Source organism: Cynocephalus volans, chromosome 8 (genome assembly GCF_027409185.1).
Source record: "Cynocephalus volans isolate mCynVol1 chromosome 8, mCynVol1.pri, whole genome shotgun sequence".
NCBI classification, from domain to species: domain Eukaryota; kingdom Metazoa; phylum Chordata; class Mammalia; order Dermoptera; family Cynocephalidae; genus Cynocephalus; species Cynocephalus volans.
This window is the reverse complement of record NC_084467.1, coordinates 80,592,637-80,611,906: the sequence shown is the minus strand read 5'-3', so window position 1 is coordinate 80,611,906 and position 19,270 is coordinate 80,592,637. Positions and strand designations below refer to the sequence as shown.

Sequence of the window (19,270 nt, the reverse complement as noted above, 5' to 3'; positions counted from 1 at the left end):
TATTACAGCAGTTAACACCTATGCCTGTAATACTGTAATACCTTTACAGTTATGTTGTCAAGTTATGGTGTAATACAGTTGGTATATTTATAATTATACCAATTACAATATGGTGTAATTATAGTTACGGTGTAAGATCTTTACAGAGACGGTGGACAGTTCAATCACTATCCAAACATGGCTGAGAAGATTGCAAAAGATTTAAAATGTTTCTCCTGCCCTCTGTTATTAAATGATCATATTCACTGAAAAGTATGAATTGAGTATTATGATTACTTTATAGGTAAAAGGTTAGTAAGCACTTAATATCACTAAGGTACTTATGTATTCTCTTATGTATAAGGTACTTTCCTATATATTCTGTCATTTAAACTTTATAACAGTCTCATGAAAAATGTCCTACTACTCACTGATTACCTTAAACTAAGACTCAGAAAGATTGACTTGCATAATGCGACACTGCTTCTAAGAAGCCAGTTGAAGACTTGAACCCTCATCTTCTGATTATCAGTTGTTTCCCCGTTGTTCTGAAGGTGGTCCATTCTCTTAATATCTTTAAGGAGAAAAATTATACAAGGTAAAATGCCTTTGAAATAATGGAATCGTGGCATGAGCAGAGAAAGGAAGAGTGGGCATTTTCAGGATTTGGGGGTGGTCCTCTGACCCAGTCATCAGGCTTGGAGGTCAGGAGGCTGTAGTAGTGGCTACACTGAGAGACCTTGGTGTCTGACAGCATCGTCCTGCTATTGTAAGCTATGGATTTAGTATCATGCTAAGAAATAAATCACCGCCAGGAAAGGCTGTGTGTTTAGATGCTGCCAACTCCAGTAGGCCATCTCCCAACGGGAGAAGGGCACTAAGTGGATGAATTGTCTCCACTTCCTCTGAGTTTTTAATTTCTATATGGGTCAAAGGGTTATTTTCAGCCTCTGGGATGGCTTAGCTCTTTGAGAAGTGGCCTTTTTTATAGGGACAGTGGAGTGGGATGATGGTCAGTATGTCAGGGTTGTTTCTGAACTCTTCCTGGACCTGTGTTTGTAGGTCTCCTAAGTAGGTGTGAGCAGCCTTTTGAAATCAGTTCCTCTGAATAGCAAAACAATCTGTATGTATGGATTGTAGGAGGATCCTGTTGGTGGTAAACTAATCTCAAATTTAAAAATAAGCCATCAAATGTATTTGAGGAAGAAAGCTAAGAAAACGGGAGGGGGCGGCGGGCGGGCAACAAAAAAACCAACAAAACCTCCAAACCCATAAGGTAAATGATGTTCTTATAAAGAATGTGTCAGCATTTTTAACAGATGTGTATTCAAGTTGTGGTGATGCAGTATGTATATAAAAGTCAAAAGCACTAATGTAGTCAATGTTTACATTAAACCTCCCACCTCTAAAACACACACACAAAAGGTCCCACTTGTGTATGTGCAATTACATCTCTGAATACTCCCTTGATCTCATTTTTCTCCTTTTCCCTAAACACATATTTTGGTTACTTCCCCAAAGACACACGATATATATTTGCCTCACTTAGAGCCATAGGGAACATACTCAATTGAATCACACCTCTCTGAGTAGTGGACAAAGTATAATGTTTTAAAACACCAGGGACCAGGGACGGCAGGTCCATGGGGAATCCTAAATGCTGGTTTCCAGCCACAACTGTGCTGGAATGAAAATAGAAAACAATGAGGCATGTGCAGAGTCAGCTTTTCTTTGTGTCTCAGCTCAGCAGTTTCCTGCTCTCCTAAACTTTGCTTTAAAAAAAAAAAGCCGGGGCAAAAGGGAAATGAGCTAGTTAAAATGTTTTTTAATAGCAAAGAGTGAAAATATATAATAGCAGCTAGGGCTGTGGGGATGTGTAAAAAAGCAAGAGTGAGTTATTGGTGAGAAATCTTACTGCTCTCTGCTTGGTTGTGAGGATGTGTGTGTGGGCACACAGCACAAACCACATGTCACCACACACGAAAATACCAGCACAGCCATGGATTTCATTGTGGTATGGCACAAGCTGTGCTGCTATGGGCATCTTGAAGCAGGGGTTTTATTTTTTGTGCTGCAGCTCACTTACTGTGGAACCTTGGAAATATCACTTTATTCATTAATCAGATAATTCTACTTAACAGATATTTATTGAATGCTTATTATGTGCAAGGTCCTATTCCAGGTGCTGTGGAGGATTAATAAGAAAATACTTTTCCTTAGATGCTGAGGGAATTATTGAGACAATGCTCAGCTTTGCAGCCATGGAGTTATGGTGTGTGTCCTTCAGCGAAGAACCAACCTACTGCAGGAATTCAGAGGAAAAGGCAAGGTTATATCTAGCTGAGAGAGGCTTCATGGAGGTGGTGAAGACCACTGATCAGGGCTTTAAAGGTGGAACGGTGGAGGAGGGGGAGGATTTCAGCATGTTGGTGGCGGGGAGTAAAGGTTAGGAACCCACAGGTGGAGCTGAGGAAACATAAGGCCTTTCTGGATGGCCAGGCTCCAGGAGAAGGTGGGGCTCTGTTGTTGTGATAGTTGCTGATCACTAAGCTAAACTGTCCCTTAATTTCTTTTGACCTTTCTTCATCTGCAAAAAAGACAATCGAGATTTTTATTTCAATGTGCCAAAAAAAGAAAGAGAATATTATGTTTGTAATGTAGGCATGCGAATTGTCATTAGTCATATGTCTTCATGCTTGAAAACAATTTAGGATTTTAGCCCTTTATGAAAAGTAGACATTAAAAAGCTTTATTGTTTTCTTCCCTATTTTTTCTTCTTAGCACTAATATCATGAGGAAATTGTCTGCTATAGGAAGGACTTGTGGAAATTTGGTAAAATGGAAAAAAAGAAAAAGCTAAGTAATGTGTCAAGCCCTTTTCATGAGTGGTGCAGGAATCCAAATTTACGTACTGTAGTTTTCATTTAAAGCTTGTATTTTAAACATCTGTATATGCATCTGTTAAAGAAAAATCAGCCAAGACAGAGGGAGATGTGAATCTCAAGTATATTCACATTTTTTCTCTGTTATCAGTAGCATCCTTCAGAAAGTACTGATTAAAAATGAAGGCTGTTCCCAGTTTTTGGTCTATTTTCTTCATAGTGCATCAAGTCAAGGCTGAGCTGGGGGGCCTCATTCCAGAAGGCGCAGACTTCCTTTCTAATTGGAAATAATTCATATTTTGTTTGACCTTCAGAGTACTCATGGCCTTACTGGAATACACGGGCCAACATTTGTCCTGGCGAGGCCAGGGCAGTTTAAGATTGGTGTCCAGAGGGATTGCTTTATAGACCAGTTAAAAGCAGTGGAAGGAAGGTGACTATAGTAACTCAGGCATTTGCATCCTTTCTGGCTTAAAAATCAAGGGGGTAATTTAAAATAGGCAGTATTAGAAAACAAACAAACAAACACTTCATGTAGTTCTTATTTGCCTGAACTTTTGAAAACATTGCCAAGGTCAGAGTGTTCTTTTGTGACTGTCCTTATTATGAAGAGGGGATTACCTCTCATTTATTGCACTGTGCTAATATCTGTAATCCTTTTCTAAAGCTTGTCAAATATGGACCTTGGAAAACACAGGTTCCATGCCTTTGAACCATATGTTCTTTATGACACTTTGTTTGTAAAAATATTGTCAGATGGCTAGGTTGTCCCAACGATGCCAGCTGGAGTTAGGCGTTGTGGCAGCTTTTTAAATCAGGATGGAGGTGAGTCCAAAGCCCAAGGTAGAGTTAAAGGTTATTGTTCTTATTTTAAAGTAAATGCATAACTATAGACTGTATATTGAGTTCTTAAGTTCTTAGCTGGGCTCGGAATTCTCACTACTTAGGGTTACAATTTGACTCTGTCAAATGTGTAGTTGTAGAGAGGATAAATGATAAAGTACTCAGGGATTTCTTTAAATGGATATTCATTATATGGGAGTAATTGAAAATAATCATATTTTAATGTAGTTGAAATCCTATATTAATTTAAGGAAAAAAGTACTTTGTATCCTGTTTATGTAAAGGGATATAAAATATGTGTATAATTAAATTTCTTAATGCTTCATATCACTTTTGATGTGCACCCACTAGATAAAGTTATACTTCAATGTTAACACTTATTGCATCACGAGTCTAAAGGTTCAATTGAGCCCAATACATGGAAACCACTCCCTCTAGTGATTTTCAAAATACAGTCCCATAAAGATGGAAGAGACTCCACAACTGAAACAGGTGGTACACTTGATTTAAGTGAACATTTGCTAATCCATGAGGAATCAGGGATGATCCGATGCTGCTGTATACTAGCCCATTTTGTTGGCTGTTAGTTGTATGTGTGTTTGCCAGTCACCCATAGTTATAAGAGGTAAGATTCCAATTAAAAAAAAAAAAAAGTCTGGCCGGTTAGCTTGGTTGGCTAGAGCACAGTGTTGTGACAAGGTCAAAGGTTTGGATCCCCTTACCAGCCAGTGCCAAAAAATAAAAAGATAGAATATATAAAAAAGGAATACGTTACCCAACTTTACATGTATTTTCTTGTTGCAGTTGAGAAGCAGGAGAGTGGTAAGTGAATTGCAACAGTTAGGGAAAAAATAATTGAGAAAAATGAATAGAAAGAAAGAAAAATAGATGTTTTGATAATCATTGTCAAATGTTTTCTCAGAGACCAGCCTCAGGTTTAAAGTATTATGCAGATGTAGTCTTTGGCCTCTAGTAGTTTTCTGATAGGAATTCAGCCCTGAGTTGAACTTTGAGATGGGTTATTTTCTTTTCTCTTTTTAATTACTAAGCGACCAGACCAATCTGCTGTAGTTTGTTGATCTATTTTCTTCTCTCGCTCTCCTTCTGTTGTTGCTTTCTCTATGAGCTGCTTTATTTTGGAATGCTGGGCATTCCCATTGAGAATTAGGGTTTGTGTGCCTCTATCTTAACCAGGAATGGAGACACTCTGACCTGATATTTCAGTTCACAAGTTGAAGTAGACACAGGGTGTTCTAATCCACAGTTGTGCACTCACAGTTCCAATTTCTTTTTTATTTTTTTAAAGATGACCTGTAAGGGGATCTTAACCCTTGACTTGGTGTTGTCAGCACCACGCTCTCCCAAGTAAGCTAACCAGCCATCCCTATATAGGGATCCGAACCCGTGGCCTTGGTGTTATCAGCACCACACTCTCCCGAGTGAGCCATGGGCCGCCCCTCACAATTCCAATTTCTAAAGCCCGCATTTCATTAGGTAATTACACTTGAGTCAATCTCTTCTGAGTTTGTACCGTAGAGGCTTCTCCACTCCTGTGTCTTTGGTTCACATTCTTCCTTAGGGTGTTTAGGAAGAGTCTGACCACAGCCAGCTTCTTTCCTTGTCAATCGATTTTGTAACACAAACATTAAAGTCTGTGCTTTGGGTTTGGCAAATCTAATTTATTAGTCTCGTATGTAGGTAGCTATCTTATTTTTAAGTTTATAGCATTCTTTGTTATCCATTACTTTAGTTCATTTGGCATGGTAGGTAGTATTAGCCCCAGTATACAGGGCAAGAAGCTGAGGGAGGTGCTTCAGGTCAAGCAGCTTGTTAGTGGCAGAGCTGAGACTGGAACCAGGTCTGCTAGCTCCTCCGTGCTCCCAGGGTTCTCACTGTATGTTGTGAGCTTCTTTGTTGGAGGGCGAGGGTGGAGTGGTAAGGAGAAAGGAAGTTCTTTTCTATTGATTTTCCATATATTTAATGGTAATATCTTCATATTTGTATAGAACTTTTTGATTTAATTAAAAAACTTTTCAAATGCATGATCTCATTTTTATTCATAACGACCCTGTGGATTGGGTGGGATAGGTATTTTCTCTATTTTAAAGATGAAAAAACTGAGGCCTGGGGTAAAGTGATATGTTTTTAGTGGAGTTGGAGCCAAAGCCCAGACAGGGTCGTACTAAGACTAAGGTGAATGAGAATTAAATGTGGGCCTTTCCTTTCTGTAACGCACATGGAGCTCCTATGGTGTGTCAGTTGCTGGGTTAGATGCTGTGGGTTCAAAAATACCTGTTTTTAGATTGCTCACAGTATAGTAGAGGTTCTTACACTTTGGAGTGTGTGCTGGTGGTTAACTTTGTTTAAGGAAATCATTTCTCTAGTATGGAGGAGGTGGTTAATTTGGAAGACTTTGTGTTGTAGAACTGTAGCCAGATGTGTGTTTACTTTTGTGAGTGCCTGTTTTATTTGCCGGTTTATTCATTCCTATGCATTTGGATAGAAAAATAAATATCATTCTGTTTTGGCTCCCTGAAATAGTTTTTATGTTTTCTGGAATTTCCTCACTTATTGTCTTTAATATTCCAGAGTTTTATTTTGACTCATTTTGGCCATACAATAGTAGAAGAAGTAGGTGTAGGCCTGTTTGAAGAGGTTCATTAAGTAATTTGGGGAAATGTATTTTTAAAGCTTGTAAATACTAATTTTTTCTTGGTGTTGACATTTGTTTCATGGTTGTCAGTTGTGTACGATCTTGTATGTTTTGCATGGTGAGGGTAAAAAGTTAGGACTTAGAAGAGCGTAGTTTATTTTTTCTCTTTGTATCAAATAAGTAGTTTTGCCATAAACTACTGAAAGTTTCCTGTTCTTGGTAGATAAAAAAGTGTACTTCCATTCATTGTTTCCATGTAACTTCCTATACTTTTTACGGTAAAAAGTTGAAATCTAGGATAAATTATGAGTTATCTCTGGGGGCAAAGATACTCTATTTCATTTCAGGAAAGAGCTTAAAAAGCGAACATTTTTGAGGCTGTGAAACTGTGAAACAGGCTTTGCCTTTCCTAACAGAATAATGGTTTGCAAAGGGTACAGTTGCACCCCTACATCTAACATGGGAAGGCAGGGAAGATTCCATGTTATGACTGGATTTTAGAATGCTGCAAATGGTATTGTTGTACAGTAGAGGGGCTTTTGGAATAGCCCTGTGTGTTTTCTTTGAAATACACTTTCCAGCTTTCAGCCTGCCCTGGACTATGTGGTTCATGGTGGGTTATTTGTACTGACCTGCACCAGGGAGTGCTGGCAGGAGTATCTGATCTCCATTACAGTGCCCATGGGCACAGACATGAGATCAAAGATGGGAAGGAATAGTGACTATGATTTCCATTGGGGAACTATAGTGGAAGAATTTGCTAATGATGCTAAAATTGTAGTTAATCTGGGATGTATAGGTTGAATATCTCTTCATCTTGGGAAAAAAAAGGGAGAGGGCAGCATGAGAAATTGGGGGGAGCAACCATGAAAACTTTATTAGACCTAGTTATACATTTGTTTTTTGCTCTTCCTAGAATTTCTAAAATACTCGAAGCCCCAGAAGCAATAGGAAAGTAAAGCTTTTAGCATCAAAGTAGTTTTGCTGTCAACTATATTCCCAACAGTTCACCCTTAGTGCATAAGCTTTACTTTCTTTGATGGCTTGCATTTAAATTAGATTAGTGTGGGCTGTGTATTTAATATTGTCATTAATATTATTCTACTGTGTCAGTTTTACAGCAGGTTCATGCATCATGAAGGAATCCAAAACGTTTTAGTGAGCTACAAGGAAAATAGCTGTCAAAAGTCCATATAGGTTACTTTGTAGGTGGGGTGGACCTTCTAGCCCTCATCCAGAGCTGGTTTGCCTAAAATTGAGTGTAAATGAGTGTGAAAGATGGTAAATGATGGGCTTGCGACAGAGACGCAGACCTGTAGCCAGAGTTGAGAAAAAACAGAAGTATGGAAAGTATAGGCAAGACAAACATAGAAATGTAGAATCATCTGGTAAAGATAAAAACTGAAATATTATACCAAGCTTTAATAAACTTATTAGTATTCATAATGATGACCCTAAATCCTCAAAAAAAAAAAAAAAATACAATAAGCAAGTTTCAGGATGCTCAAAATATTTAAGATGGCCAGGAAGTAACTGTGTATGCTGTGCATTCTAGGTAGAGTTCCCTTAAAAATGACTAAGGTCACTTTCTTTCTTGAAAGGAGAAAAACCTTAGTTATTTGAAAAATTTGCTTATGTAGAATATCTCATTCAATGTTGAATAAATGAGGCATTTATTGTGTGATGGGAAGGTGGTTCTTTGGGTCAGATGAAATGAGGTGGGAAGAAGGGAGTATGATATGAAATACTGAGAGAAGGAATTAATTATTACTTTAAATAATGGATGTAGTTTTGGTATATTTTTCTGTGCAAATCTTGATACAAAGCCCCTTTTGTTGTAGGAATTGGCATGCAAAGGATTTTTTTTTTCAGATTGACCATTTGAAAGTATTAGAACTTGTGTCCATGTGAGAAAACGTGAATTCCCTCTGGCAGAGTGGTTTCCGAAGGTTCATTTGGGAGGAAAAGACAGGAGCTAGTTGATCCAGAGTGGAAAAACACTGAAGAAAAGTTTTCCCCAAAATAACACCCACAGGTTTCAGAAAAACAGAAATGGCTTTGACTGAATGTGACAAACTTTAAAAAAAAAAAAACTTTAGCTTTGAAACATCATATGACACATCTGTTTTGAAAGGTTGCTTTGTCAGATACAGATGTGTGTTTTAGAGTACACTACTGTATTTGAAGTTTTGCCATAAACATGCTCACTAGGTGTTTTTCTAAACAGGTATCTCATTTATTCCAGTTTTAAATTTTTTTGGAGCATTTATTAAACAACACTACAGCAATTTATCTTATATTTACCTTTAGATGAAATATAATTTGATTGAATCACACCCCTCCCTCTTAGCCTTTTATTAAACTGATACCTCTGTTTAGATTTTATCCTTTCAGAAGTTGCTTGTTGACCCAACACAGCAAAATCTAAAAATTTTGATTTATGTCATAGGATGTTTTAAAAAATTGAGATCACTAAATTCCCTAAGTGCTTTTAGCAAACTAATGCCTTCATACCTACATTAATGCAAATTATTGGTTTAAAAAATTTTTAAAAAATTCCCAATTCTAGAAAAGGAGTTTTTGTGCATAGGAAAAAGAATTGCCTGGAACCTTGAATGAAGTTCTCTGAAGAGAGTATTCTTTCTATTTTTAATGGGATCATATAAGAAAAGTTATGTGGCTCTGTTTTTTGTAAAATGACTCTTGAAATCACTGATCCTTACATTATTATAGGTCTCTTAAATTCAGCCCCAGGAAAAGTATTTTCTTGTCCAAAGAGCTAATTTGTTTCTTTTTTTTATGAGATCTATGTAAGCATCATTATTTTCTCTTTATCTTGGCTACTAAAAAGCTCAGAGCTAGATTTGGCACTCACATGAAGTAGTTTCCTTTAGCTAGGTTCTTTGATAAGATGCCTCTTTTTTTTTTTTCTTTCCCAGAACATACCCCATAGTTGGAGAGATGGTAATAATAATTATAGTAATATAATAAAATGAGTTACTCCTAAGAACAGTCTTTATAGGGGCAGATTCTATTATTATCCCCATTGTATAGATGAAGAGACAGAGACATCGAATAGTTAAATGACTTCCCCGGGTTACAAAGCTAAAACATGGCAGGGCTGAGTTGTAAACCTAGGAGACACTCTGTAGTCCATAGAGAATTAGCAGCTTGGATTTTTAGTACCTTGGCTGATGAACTAATCACTCAACAAGTGTTTATGAACACCTGCCACATGCCAGGCAATGTGCCAAACACTGGCATAGAGGATCAGTATAAGCAACATGGTCCTTGCCCTCATGGAGTTTTTAGCTAAGTAGAAGACACACAAACACATACCCAGATAAATGAAATAATTGATTTATAAAAGCTGATATTGGCTATAAAATGTAATAGGTATTATAGACTTACGGGGTCTCTGACTTTAATCAGGTACAAAAGTGTTCTGGGCCAGGGTTATGTAGCTGGGCAGGATCCTTCTGTCTTTCTAAGGCCCAGTGTTCCTCAGTCTACGCTGAGTAGTTCTACTGATGGTGCTGCTTGACTGGCCCATAACTGCCACAAACTCTAGAAATACCAGTTCCACAGCTGCTCTGGAGCCTTTTAGCTTCTCTGTGAAAGGAGCAAGAGCACCCTAGTGAGCAGGTGTTCAAGGTTTCTCTACAAACCATCACCTCTCACTTTCTCTCCCAACAGAAGCACCAGAGCAGTGAGCTAGCTGGCCTGTAGAGGAAGGCATATAGTTTAATCTTGTAATTGGATCTGACGTATATGTTAAACTGGGTGATTTGGCATTCATGTTAAGCCTTTCCTTCGTTCCTTTAACAACCAATTGTTGAGTGCCCTGATTATATATAAAATCCTTAAAGTAAATGTGTTTCAGTTCATGGCCCGGCTTGTGCACATGGCTGTAATTAGTAATATTTTGTATGGCCAAACCAAAAGTTTGTAGATTTTCATTTTTAAATCTCTTGTCTCCTATCTGTAATCAGGACCAGTGGTTACAGGCTATGATTCAACTCCCCAGTAGTTGTGGTTTTCCCCTCCATCTTCCTGACCGTCCCCCCTGCTTATGGCTTCTTGTTTCACTACTTACTCTCTGCCCCAAACCCTTTGCCAGCCCTATCAGGATACCAGTCCAAGTATGCCCCATGTAGCGTGTTATTCGTCCATGCTTCTGCGTACCTTCTTATCTCTGTTTCTCCCTCCTTTTCTTTCTTGTCAGACACCAGTTTGCTGAGAGAAAATTAGTTTAGTGATTAGCTTAGGTGTAAGTCAAAGGCTGAGAGATAAACAGATTTGGTGGTGTCTTTGCTCAGGGATAGTGAGGAGCAGCTTTGTAGCCCTGCAGGTCTCACTTTGCCATAAGATATTGCATTATTGGGAATTGTTATATTTTTCATTACGTGGCTACGTTCAGTTTAATATTTTGAATCCAGATCAATTAAGCATTTTCCTTTTAATTAAGAAGTGTACTGTCTTTTAGTTACTTTGTATCTGCCAAACTTATAGAGTAGAAGAAAAAAGATTCTATCTTCTTCCATTCTCCAAACCTTCACATTTGTTCTTGGACTCTGTGCTGAGCCTTTAGGCAATAACATCCTGTAAATTCTAATCTCTCCATAAATGAATACTGTCCCCTTCTGCCTCAGCTTCCTTTAGATTTTGTCAGAAGGACAGGAATGGGTGCACCATCATACAGATAGAAAGTAAACCAAACGAAAATTGGCCAAGGTGGTACCAAATGACTCTTTCTGGATTGCTGGAATTCCCTGGAGGCAGAAACATGGACTTTCTTACCTTTGGGAGTTGTACTTTTAGGATGTGCTCAGAGAATAGGAATTTTTACTCTAATTCTGTACATAGTTTTATTTTAAATCTTACCAGTGTAATTCTTAGAAATAATTTTTGGGGAGTAATGGCTAGGGAGTAGTATAAGAACATCTTATCTTAGATATTTTATTAATTATTCTAAAAGCCCACAAAGGAAACATTTTTCAGTTGGAGAGAATGTTTTCATTCATTTATTTCTCCTCTCCACAAGGGACTTTATGTCTTTAATAGTACTTGAAATTTGTAAAGCAATTTCATGTATTGTGCCTCATTCAATCTACAAGTTGAGCCTGTCATAGAGTAAGAGAGAGATTATGGGAGGCTTAAAAACAAGGTCAAACAACTAGTGAGCAGCAGATCTGCATTTAAGACTCCCAAATGTTCTGGTCCAGCACCCTGGTGCATCTCTAATGCAAGGACTCTTCTCGCTATGTTCAGTGGTGACTTCTGGGACATACCCCCTCTGCTACCTCCTCTCTTCAGGTCATAAAAATTACAAAACAACACCATTTTCTCACAAAGTGGTGTAAATCCCCTCTGTGAACACTTTCAGGCAGTGTAGTGCCCTTTATAGCTTGGAACTTCTCAACACTTTGAGAATTTAGATTCTTAAAAAGCTCTGCCCTTTTGTTTCTTTTTGAACATTTAAAGGCACAATTTGAACACAGGAAATTCTTCAACATGGTTGCACCATGATTTCAACACGATGATATACAAATATGCACTGGCTTTTAGCCCGACAAGTTGGCGGTTGACTTCTTGGAAGAGGGTTGGTTTGTCAAGAAGAAGGTTTGTATATAGATATTCACTTGGAGGAGAAACTATGATAAGATATTTCTGAAGAGTTATGCTATAGACAAATCTGGCTTTTTTCCTCCAGAGAAACCCAAATTACAGGTTTTAGGACCCTTCTGTCTTTTTCCTAGCAGGGATAAGCTTCAGCCTCAAGCCAAGTTTTATTGTTGAAACATGCAGGTGGGGATTGTGGTAGAAGGGTCCCCTTTGGAGTTTAATGGTAGTATATTCCGCAGCTCCATCCCCAAGAGGCTATCCATCCAATGAGTTGTAATTTGAGATGGTACAAACATGAACATATGTTGTGTACACTCTAGGCCATCTTGAGCTCAGGGACTTCCAGGTGTTTTATTCTTGGAGCTTTATTTTTGCATTATATCCTGGTGTTTGTAACATTCCCTCTCAAAAAGCTCAATTAAAGCCAGACTGTGCTATTGGCTGAGAAATCATGCTGGGTGCCCTTTCTTACAGATTCTTGCAGCCTGTGGGGGTAGAAGGGATTTTTAAGAGCAGAATAGATCCTATAGTGCCCAGTCCCACAATCTGTGGGAGTTTGTCCCTCTTTGCAGCTGACAGCATTGCAGAATTCCCTGTGGGACAATAACAGAAACCCTTATTAGCCAATGGTATTGTTGGAATAAAATCTCCCCACTGCGATGTCTTGGTCCCAGGCTATAATGTTACCCCTTAATTCCCTTTGCATCTTTACCACTTTTATTACAGCTGAACACACGCTCCTCATTAGTGCCCTGGGTGATATGGGGAATCAGAGCGTTGGAAATTATATGGAATAAGTAACAGATGTTTGTGTCAGCTTGGTACGTATTGGTATTTAGAATGCTTGAGGATCACATTTATTAAATGTGCAAACTTGTTACTATAACTTCCCCCAAACAATCCCCCTTCCCACTATTTTACTCTGTGTTGCATGAGATGTGATATTAATAATTTCTTCTGGGATAGATTAAATTTAAAGTGTGTGCAGCAAATGTATCTGTTCCCAAATGCTTTGCCTGCATTCTATCAAGGCTTGGGGCTGGCCTGCAGCCAGCGGGGATGTGGGGGCTCTGTAACTGAGATTGGAATGCTGTGTTGTAGCTAAAGGACACAATGAAGGGGTGAGTCCATTTGCATTTTTTCTTTAAGTGGAACTTGGAATTTAGACATTGATGTTATAACCAGATCCTAGGAACATTTTCCATGTGTCCAGATAAGCAAGCATTAGTAAAAAAAAGACAAAGAGGACATTTGGTAAAATCTGGTTATTATGTTTCTGAAGTCGTTTAAGTCAACCACAAATTACAAGTGTGAACTGAACTGTATATTTTATTTTATTTTTGCCCACTTGAATTAATGTTTATGTTTGGCCCGTAAGTCTGTGCACCAAGTCCTGAGGGGAAGGACTGGAAAGTGCAAGGCAAAAGCAGGTGGTGCTCTGTCGTGGGAAAAGCCCAGACCTGGAGTCTGAGTGACCCAGGTTCGAATCCCCCACTGGTGGTGGTGTGTGACCTTTGTCAAGTTACTTAACCTCTCTGAGCCCCAGTTTTCACCAGTCTGAAATGGGGGTTTTAACACTGTCTTTACAGCAGGGTTATGAGAATTAGAAACAATATGTACAAGCATGTGGCCCAGAGTAAGTATGTGGTAACCATATACGTGAAGCGTTAACTCCTGGCTTATCACATGAGGTGGACGCCACAGGTACCACCATCTGCTTCTCAGTGTTGTCTCAGGTGGCCCAGCTGTGGGGGGCCCTGCTTTGTGAGGGAGGATGGTTTGTGGTGGCCTTGTCAGTATGGCCCTGGTCTGGGCCACCTGGTGAGTTTCTCACCACAGGGTTTACTTGAATCTGTGCTGTCTTCAACTTGGTAAATGTTTTTAGTCAATAGAAGTAGCATCTTGTGGGTGAATGGGGGCCTGTCTCTGTCCTGGTGGCTGAGGAGGGTGTACTGAACAGGAAGAACAGAGCCTGACTTCAGGTCAGGGAGGAGGGGGACAGTTCAAACAAAACACAACACACAGTAAGATTTTGAGGGGGTCAGACTTCTTGAGTAGCCAGCAGAGAAGAATAAACTCAGCTCACACCTTGAGACCAAGGAAAAGTTAGATTTCTTTGGGAATTACCCACAAAGAATCCTGGAGAGGGCATGTACTAGATGCCCAGAATATATAGAAATATCCAGAATGGGAGGCACCATTGTGAGGAATATCTCTGGATGTGAATCTGTGTTACCGCCAAGAAGCATTTTTCTGAAATATGCCCCAGCTCTGTGGCTTGCAACAGTTTACTTGTAGTAGGAATAATATATTTGTTCTACCCCGTTTACAGAGTTTCTGTGAGGCTTCAGACAAAGTATCTGTAATGTGCCCTTTAATGATAAAGTATGTGCGAGGTTCACAGCATGTGTGTTTTTGAATGTGTTGCTTTCAGCCAGTGCTCCTTTCCTCCTCATCCGTGCCCTGGCCGATGCTTACTGTGGTCAGGCAGCTTTTCTGTGCCGGTTAGGACCATCACCACAGCGTGTCGTTCACTCGTCTATTGACTGCGGGGAAGAGACTGCGTAGGGAAGAAAAGGGCTGTAGGCTTGCAGCCCTGGCCACAAGAGAAATTCCCAGCCTTCTGAGGCTGTCGTGAGGCTTGACTAGCATCCCCAAAGCTCACGGGTCACCACAGAAGGGAGCAGAGGAGTCACACAGGGTTTTGGAGCATGTTTTCCTGGTTTCTGAGACTCTGTGGCTGGGAGGTGCTGCACTTGGGCCCTTGGTAGTCAAATGAGAATCAGAGCTACCTTGTTACCTCAGGTGTGTGTGGTGGAGCCTGTGGGGTGAATCACAGTATTCCCAGGTGGCATCTTGGGTCTGGCATTGTGTGCAGATTGCAGGAGGAACCACTATGAGGCTGAGCAGGAAGGATGGAAGACAAGTTCATGGGCATACTGTGGCTGAGGGAGAGGGACAGGATGGCTTGGGCCTGACCCAGAAGGTGAGGATGAGGCTGGGGTGTGGTGTGCCAATGGGGAGTATGAGGTCATCGTGCCATCTGGAGAGAAGAGACTTAGAGAGTGCTTGAGAAGAGAGGACAAAAACAGGCTGATGTTTCTTACCTTCTGTGACACTTGAGGGTGGGAAGCTCCAACTGGGACTTGATTCTTAGCAACCAGAAATGCCACATCCTTCATTTCGTGGTTGATTTTTTTTTTTTTAAATTTTTTAGTAAAAGATTGAAGCTTTGGCTTGTACCTAAAGAGTGAAAGGAAGAACTCTGGGATCGACAGCCCCCTATTGATATGAAATAGGCTGAGTACGCATCACCTCATGGTTCTTTTCCCTTTCCTCTATAATAATTAAGTGCCTATGGTGTGCCAGGCACTGTGTGGGAGTACAGCATACAACAATAAACAATGGTTGGGTTCCATCCTTTTGTGTTATTTGCAGTTTTTGGGAATATGCAGATATTAAACAAATAATGGCACAAATAATACATCTAATCACAGAAGTTCTGTGAAGAGAAATACTACCATGAGAGTATGAAAAAATCCATACTTGACATAGAGAGGTAAGAGGAGCTTCCTGGAGAGACCAGAAAGAGTGGGAGCTCCTCTTGCCAAGGCAGAGGGAAGGAACAGAAATGGTGGGGAGAGTGTTCTTGCAGGAAAGTTTGTGATAGGGACACTCCTGCGGGAAAAAGATTGGCACTTTTGCTGAAGTAAAAGGAGGCAAGTATATTAGTTAGGGTGGGTTAAGCTGCAGATTTCAGAAAACCCAAAATAATGCTCTTTGAATAAGAAAAAAGTTTACACTTGTTTCCTATTTTAAAAAAAGCAGTTTAGAGCTGATAGGTGGCTCCACGTTCATCAAATACTCAGGCAACTTCTCTATGTTTTACCCTCCTCCACATATTGCTTCCATCTTTTGAAACAGATGTGACCCAGAGTGGCTGCCCTAGCACCACCCATCACATCTGTATTCTAGCCGGCAGGAGGGAGGAAACAGCAGAAGGACACATCTTCCTCCCTTCATAAGGAAACTTCCTGGAAGTTGTATATATCACCCAGTTATAACTCATTAGCTGGAATTTGGTCACATGACTATACCTAGCTGCAAGTGGGATTGGCAAATGTAGCCTTCATTCTGGATGGTCTTGTGCCCAGCTAGCATTTGGGGAAAGAAGGAGAACGACTGATACTGGGAGACAACTAGCAGGTCTGTGCTGCGGCCAGGATGGCTGAAGCACAGTGAGCAAGTGCCAGTGTGGGCAGCAATAGTCAGTGTCTGTCCCCAGAACTGAGTAGGAGTAAGAGACTTTCTGTTGGGCTCCTGGGTGTGAACTACAGCAGAGATCCCACTGTGGCTGGGAAGGCAGGAGGGAAAGCGGCAGGGGGAGCACCTGCTCATGCTGTTTCCCTGAGCCTGGGGGTGTCAGTACCTCCTGCCATTGCTGCTGTGACATCTTCCTTCACCACCTCATGCTTTCTCAGAAAGCAGCTGGGCACAGTCCAGCATTACGGAGAGTGGCAGTGATTATTTGAGAAGGCACATACTTCATTTCAGACCAGATAGCTCTTATCAGCCTAGATAATTTCTGTGAGTCCTGAAATAGACTTGGCCCACCAGGCAGGGTGTCTGCTTATGGTATAGCAGTAGGGTACAGGGCTGGTTGGTTCTGAACTATGTTTGCATTTTAGATTGGGACTACAGTCCTGGAGAATATCTTTATTATTTAGAAGTTAGGAAGAACTAATTGGAGTACATTTAGGCCTTTTATTTGGGTCCCAGCTGGAAGGTCGTCATTTAGTGGGTGCTGTATGTGTAAATCCTCGTCTCCTGAGTTATCGAATGGGGACAGTAGCGTCAGGCTCACAGAGGTGTGTGTGAGGATTAAGTATCAAGTGTCTTCTTTCTCCTGGATGTGTCTATCAATCCAGCCAATATGAAATGTAGTGGGATTGTACCTCACATCACTGTGGAAATCTATTTCCCATAATAGTTCATTACTGCTAAATCGAAGTACCTAGAATGGTGCCTATTCACCAGAGAGGGCAATTTTTTTTTAAAAAGCTCAATGATTAATTTACTCATTTAACAAATATTTTTTGAGCATCTCCTATACGCCAGGCACAAAAGCTGAGTGTTGAGCATACAAAGATGAGGAACCCACAGCTCCAGGGAGGTCACACTTGACTGACAAAGACAGATGTATTCATGGTGGCTGTCCTGTGGTAAATGCAATAGTGAAGAGAGGCAGAGAAATGATGGGAGGACAGAGAAAGAGCACCTCCCTCAGCTTGGGGTGTTTGTTGTGGAGGTGAAGCTAGTGGGGAAGAGGAATTTGAGTAAAGAAAAAGACATGGAGCTGGGAAACATCATGGTTTGTTGGGGGACCTTTGAGCAAGTTGGTGTTGCTGGAGTGGGGAGGGATGAGGCTGGAGGGACGGGAAGGGACTTGATCAAGAAAAGCTTTCTGTGCCACGTTAAGGAGCTCAGGCTTTATTCAGTAAGCCAGCAGCTCTCAAGGGACAGGCAATGCCTGCAGAGATGGAAGGGCAGGCGTTTGCATTTGGAACAAGCATACAGTTAAGTGGACTGAGCTTGTACAAGGTGGCTTTGAGAGCTTGAGACCTGTAGCTCCTTTTGGAAAATCTACAACAGTCTAGGGACAGAGATAATGAGTGCTACGGGAAGGGGAGATGGAGAGGAATGGATGGATTTAGAATTTAAGTTTTGATTGATTAGAGGAAGGGAGAATGAGGAAGCAGGAACCAAGCATGACCAAGGTTTCATTTTCTCTATTTGAGGCTCTGCTCATATCCTACCTTTTTTGGGAGGATTTTTCTGGCCTCTGGCTATGCAACTCTTGCTCTGTTTGGCTCTACTTTTTACATCTGGCTTTATATCATTCTTAAGTTTGTTTGCTTTCCTTGATAAAGGGAAGTATTAAAAGGTAGGGACTATATCTAACACTTTTCTGGGTTCAGTATTAGGTATTTAATATTATTTACGCATAATATTATTGCAGCTTTAGGCAATTTATTCCATTTATCTCCAATTTTCTTCTAAGAGAAGAAGGAAGAATTGAATATAAATGTCAAATGGAAGTTGTCCTCCATCCGGAGGAATACATTCATAATTTGTGAGTCTGAAAGGGGATTTAAAAAAATCAAATATGCATGAAAATCTTCCAAAAGAAATTTAAGAGATTGGGATTTTAGGAGAATAGGGTAGCATTTTTGCCATTTAGTTCTGGAAACAGCTTACCTGGAAAGGCTCCTCTGGTAAGTTGGCAATGTCTTGCTCATCCAAAATGCCCTCTTTAGGGCTGGCCCGTGGCTCACTCAGGAGAGTGCGGTGCTCATAACACCAAGGCCATGGGTTCGGATCCTATATAGGGATGGCCAGTTAGCTCACTGGCTGAGCGTGGTGCTGACAACACCAAGCCAAGGGTTAAGATCCCCTTACTGGTCATCTTTTAAAAAACAAACAAACAACAACAACAAAAAATGCCCTCTTCGAAGCAGAATTAATTGCTTTTTCTGAGTGGTTCGTGTTTGTGGTTCCTTTGCAGGTTTGGAGCCCAGCGGCCAGTGTGAACTGTCACCTATCAATGCCTCCCATCCTGTGCAGGCCTTGATGGAGAGCTTCACTGCGTTGTCAGGCTGCGCCAGCAGAGGCACAACTGGGCTGCCACAGGAGGTGCACGTCCTGAACCTCCGCACCGCCGACCAGGGGCCTGGCCAGCCACATAAGGAGGTAGGTGCAGGTGTCAAGCCACTGCCCTCTGAGTCTGCAAAGAGGATTTGCTGAACAAAGAGCCCTTTTCTTCTCTTTTGGAGTTCAACAAGGATGCTCATGTATGAACACAACAGAGAGCAGATTTAAAATAATGGGTTGCTCTCCAGACTGGGCAACTTTAGGACTTTTCTCTCTAGAGATTGCTTGGTTCTCCCACTTTCTTGGCCTTCCACATGGGAAAGAATGTTTGTAAGAACTTCATCATTTAAACATTATTGTGAGAAAATAAAATAAGGTGCCATTTCTCTGTAGTTATAGAATGTCTTTCCCATTTTCTCCTGTGCCTTCTGTTTCTTCTTTCTTTTGCTTCATTCTGTGAACCTGTCACCCCTGCAGGCTGATCCAGAGAGATGGGCACACTCTGGAATAAAGTTGGTAGTACTTTGCATTTGCATGAAAAGCCCCGAGGGTGGCTCCTTATCACTGTCCAGGCAGCTTCTTGAAGATGGTGATGATCTTGGTGGTGATGATGATGATGATGGTACAGGCTCATAGT

General features: G+C 40.6%; 1 protein-coding gene across 2 annotated transcripts in view; it reads left to right on the top strand.

Annotated features, from left to right (window-relative positions):
• TGFBR3 (transforming growth factor beta receptor 3) overlaps nt 1–19,270 on the top strand; it is a 190,112-nt gene that overhangs the window by 53,393 nt on the left and 117,449 nt on the right. For both annotated transcript variants that reach the window (XM_063104864.1, XM_063104863.1), the window contains exon 3: nt 18,548–18,732. In XM_063104864.1, coding sequence (XP_062960934.1) covers nt 18,548–18,732 — 185 coding nt within the window. The remainder of the gene's footprint in view (nt 1–18,547; nt 18,733–19,270) is intronic.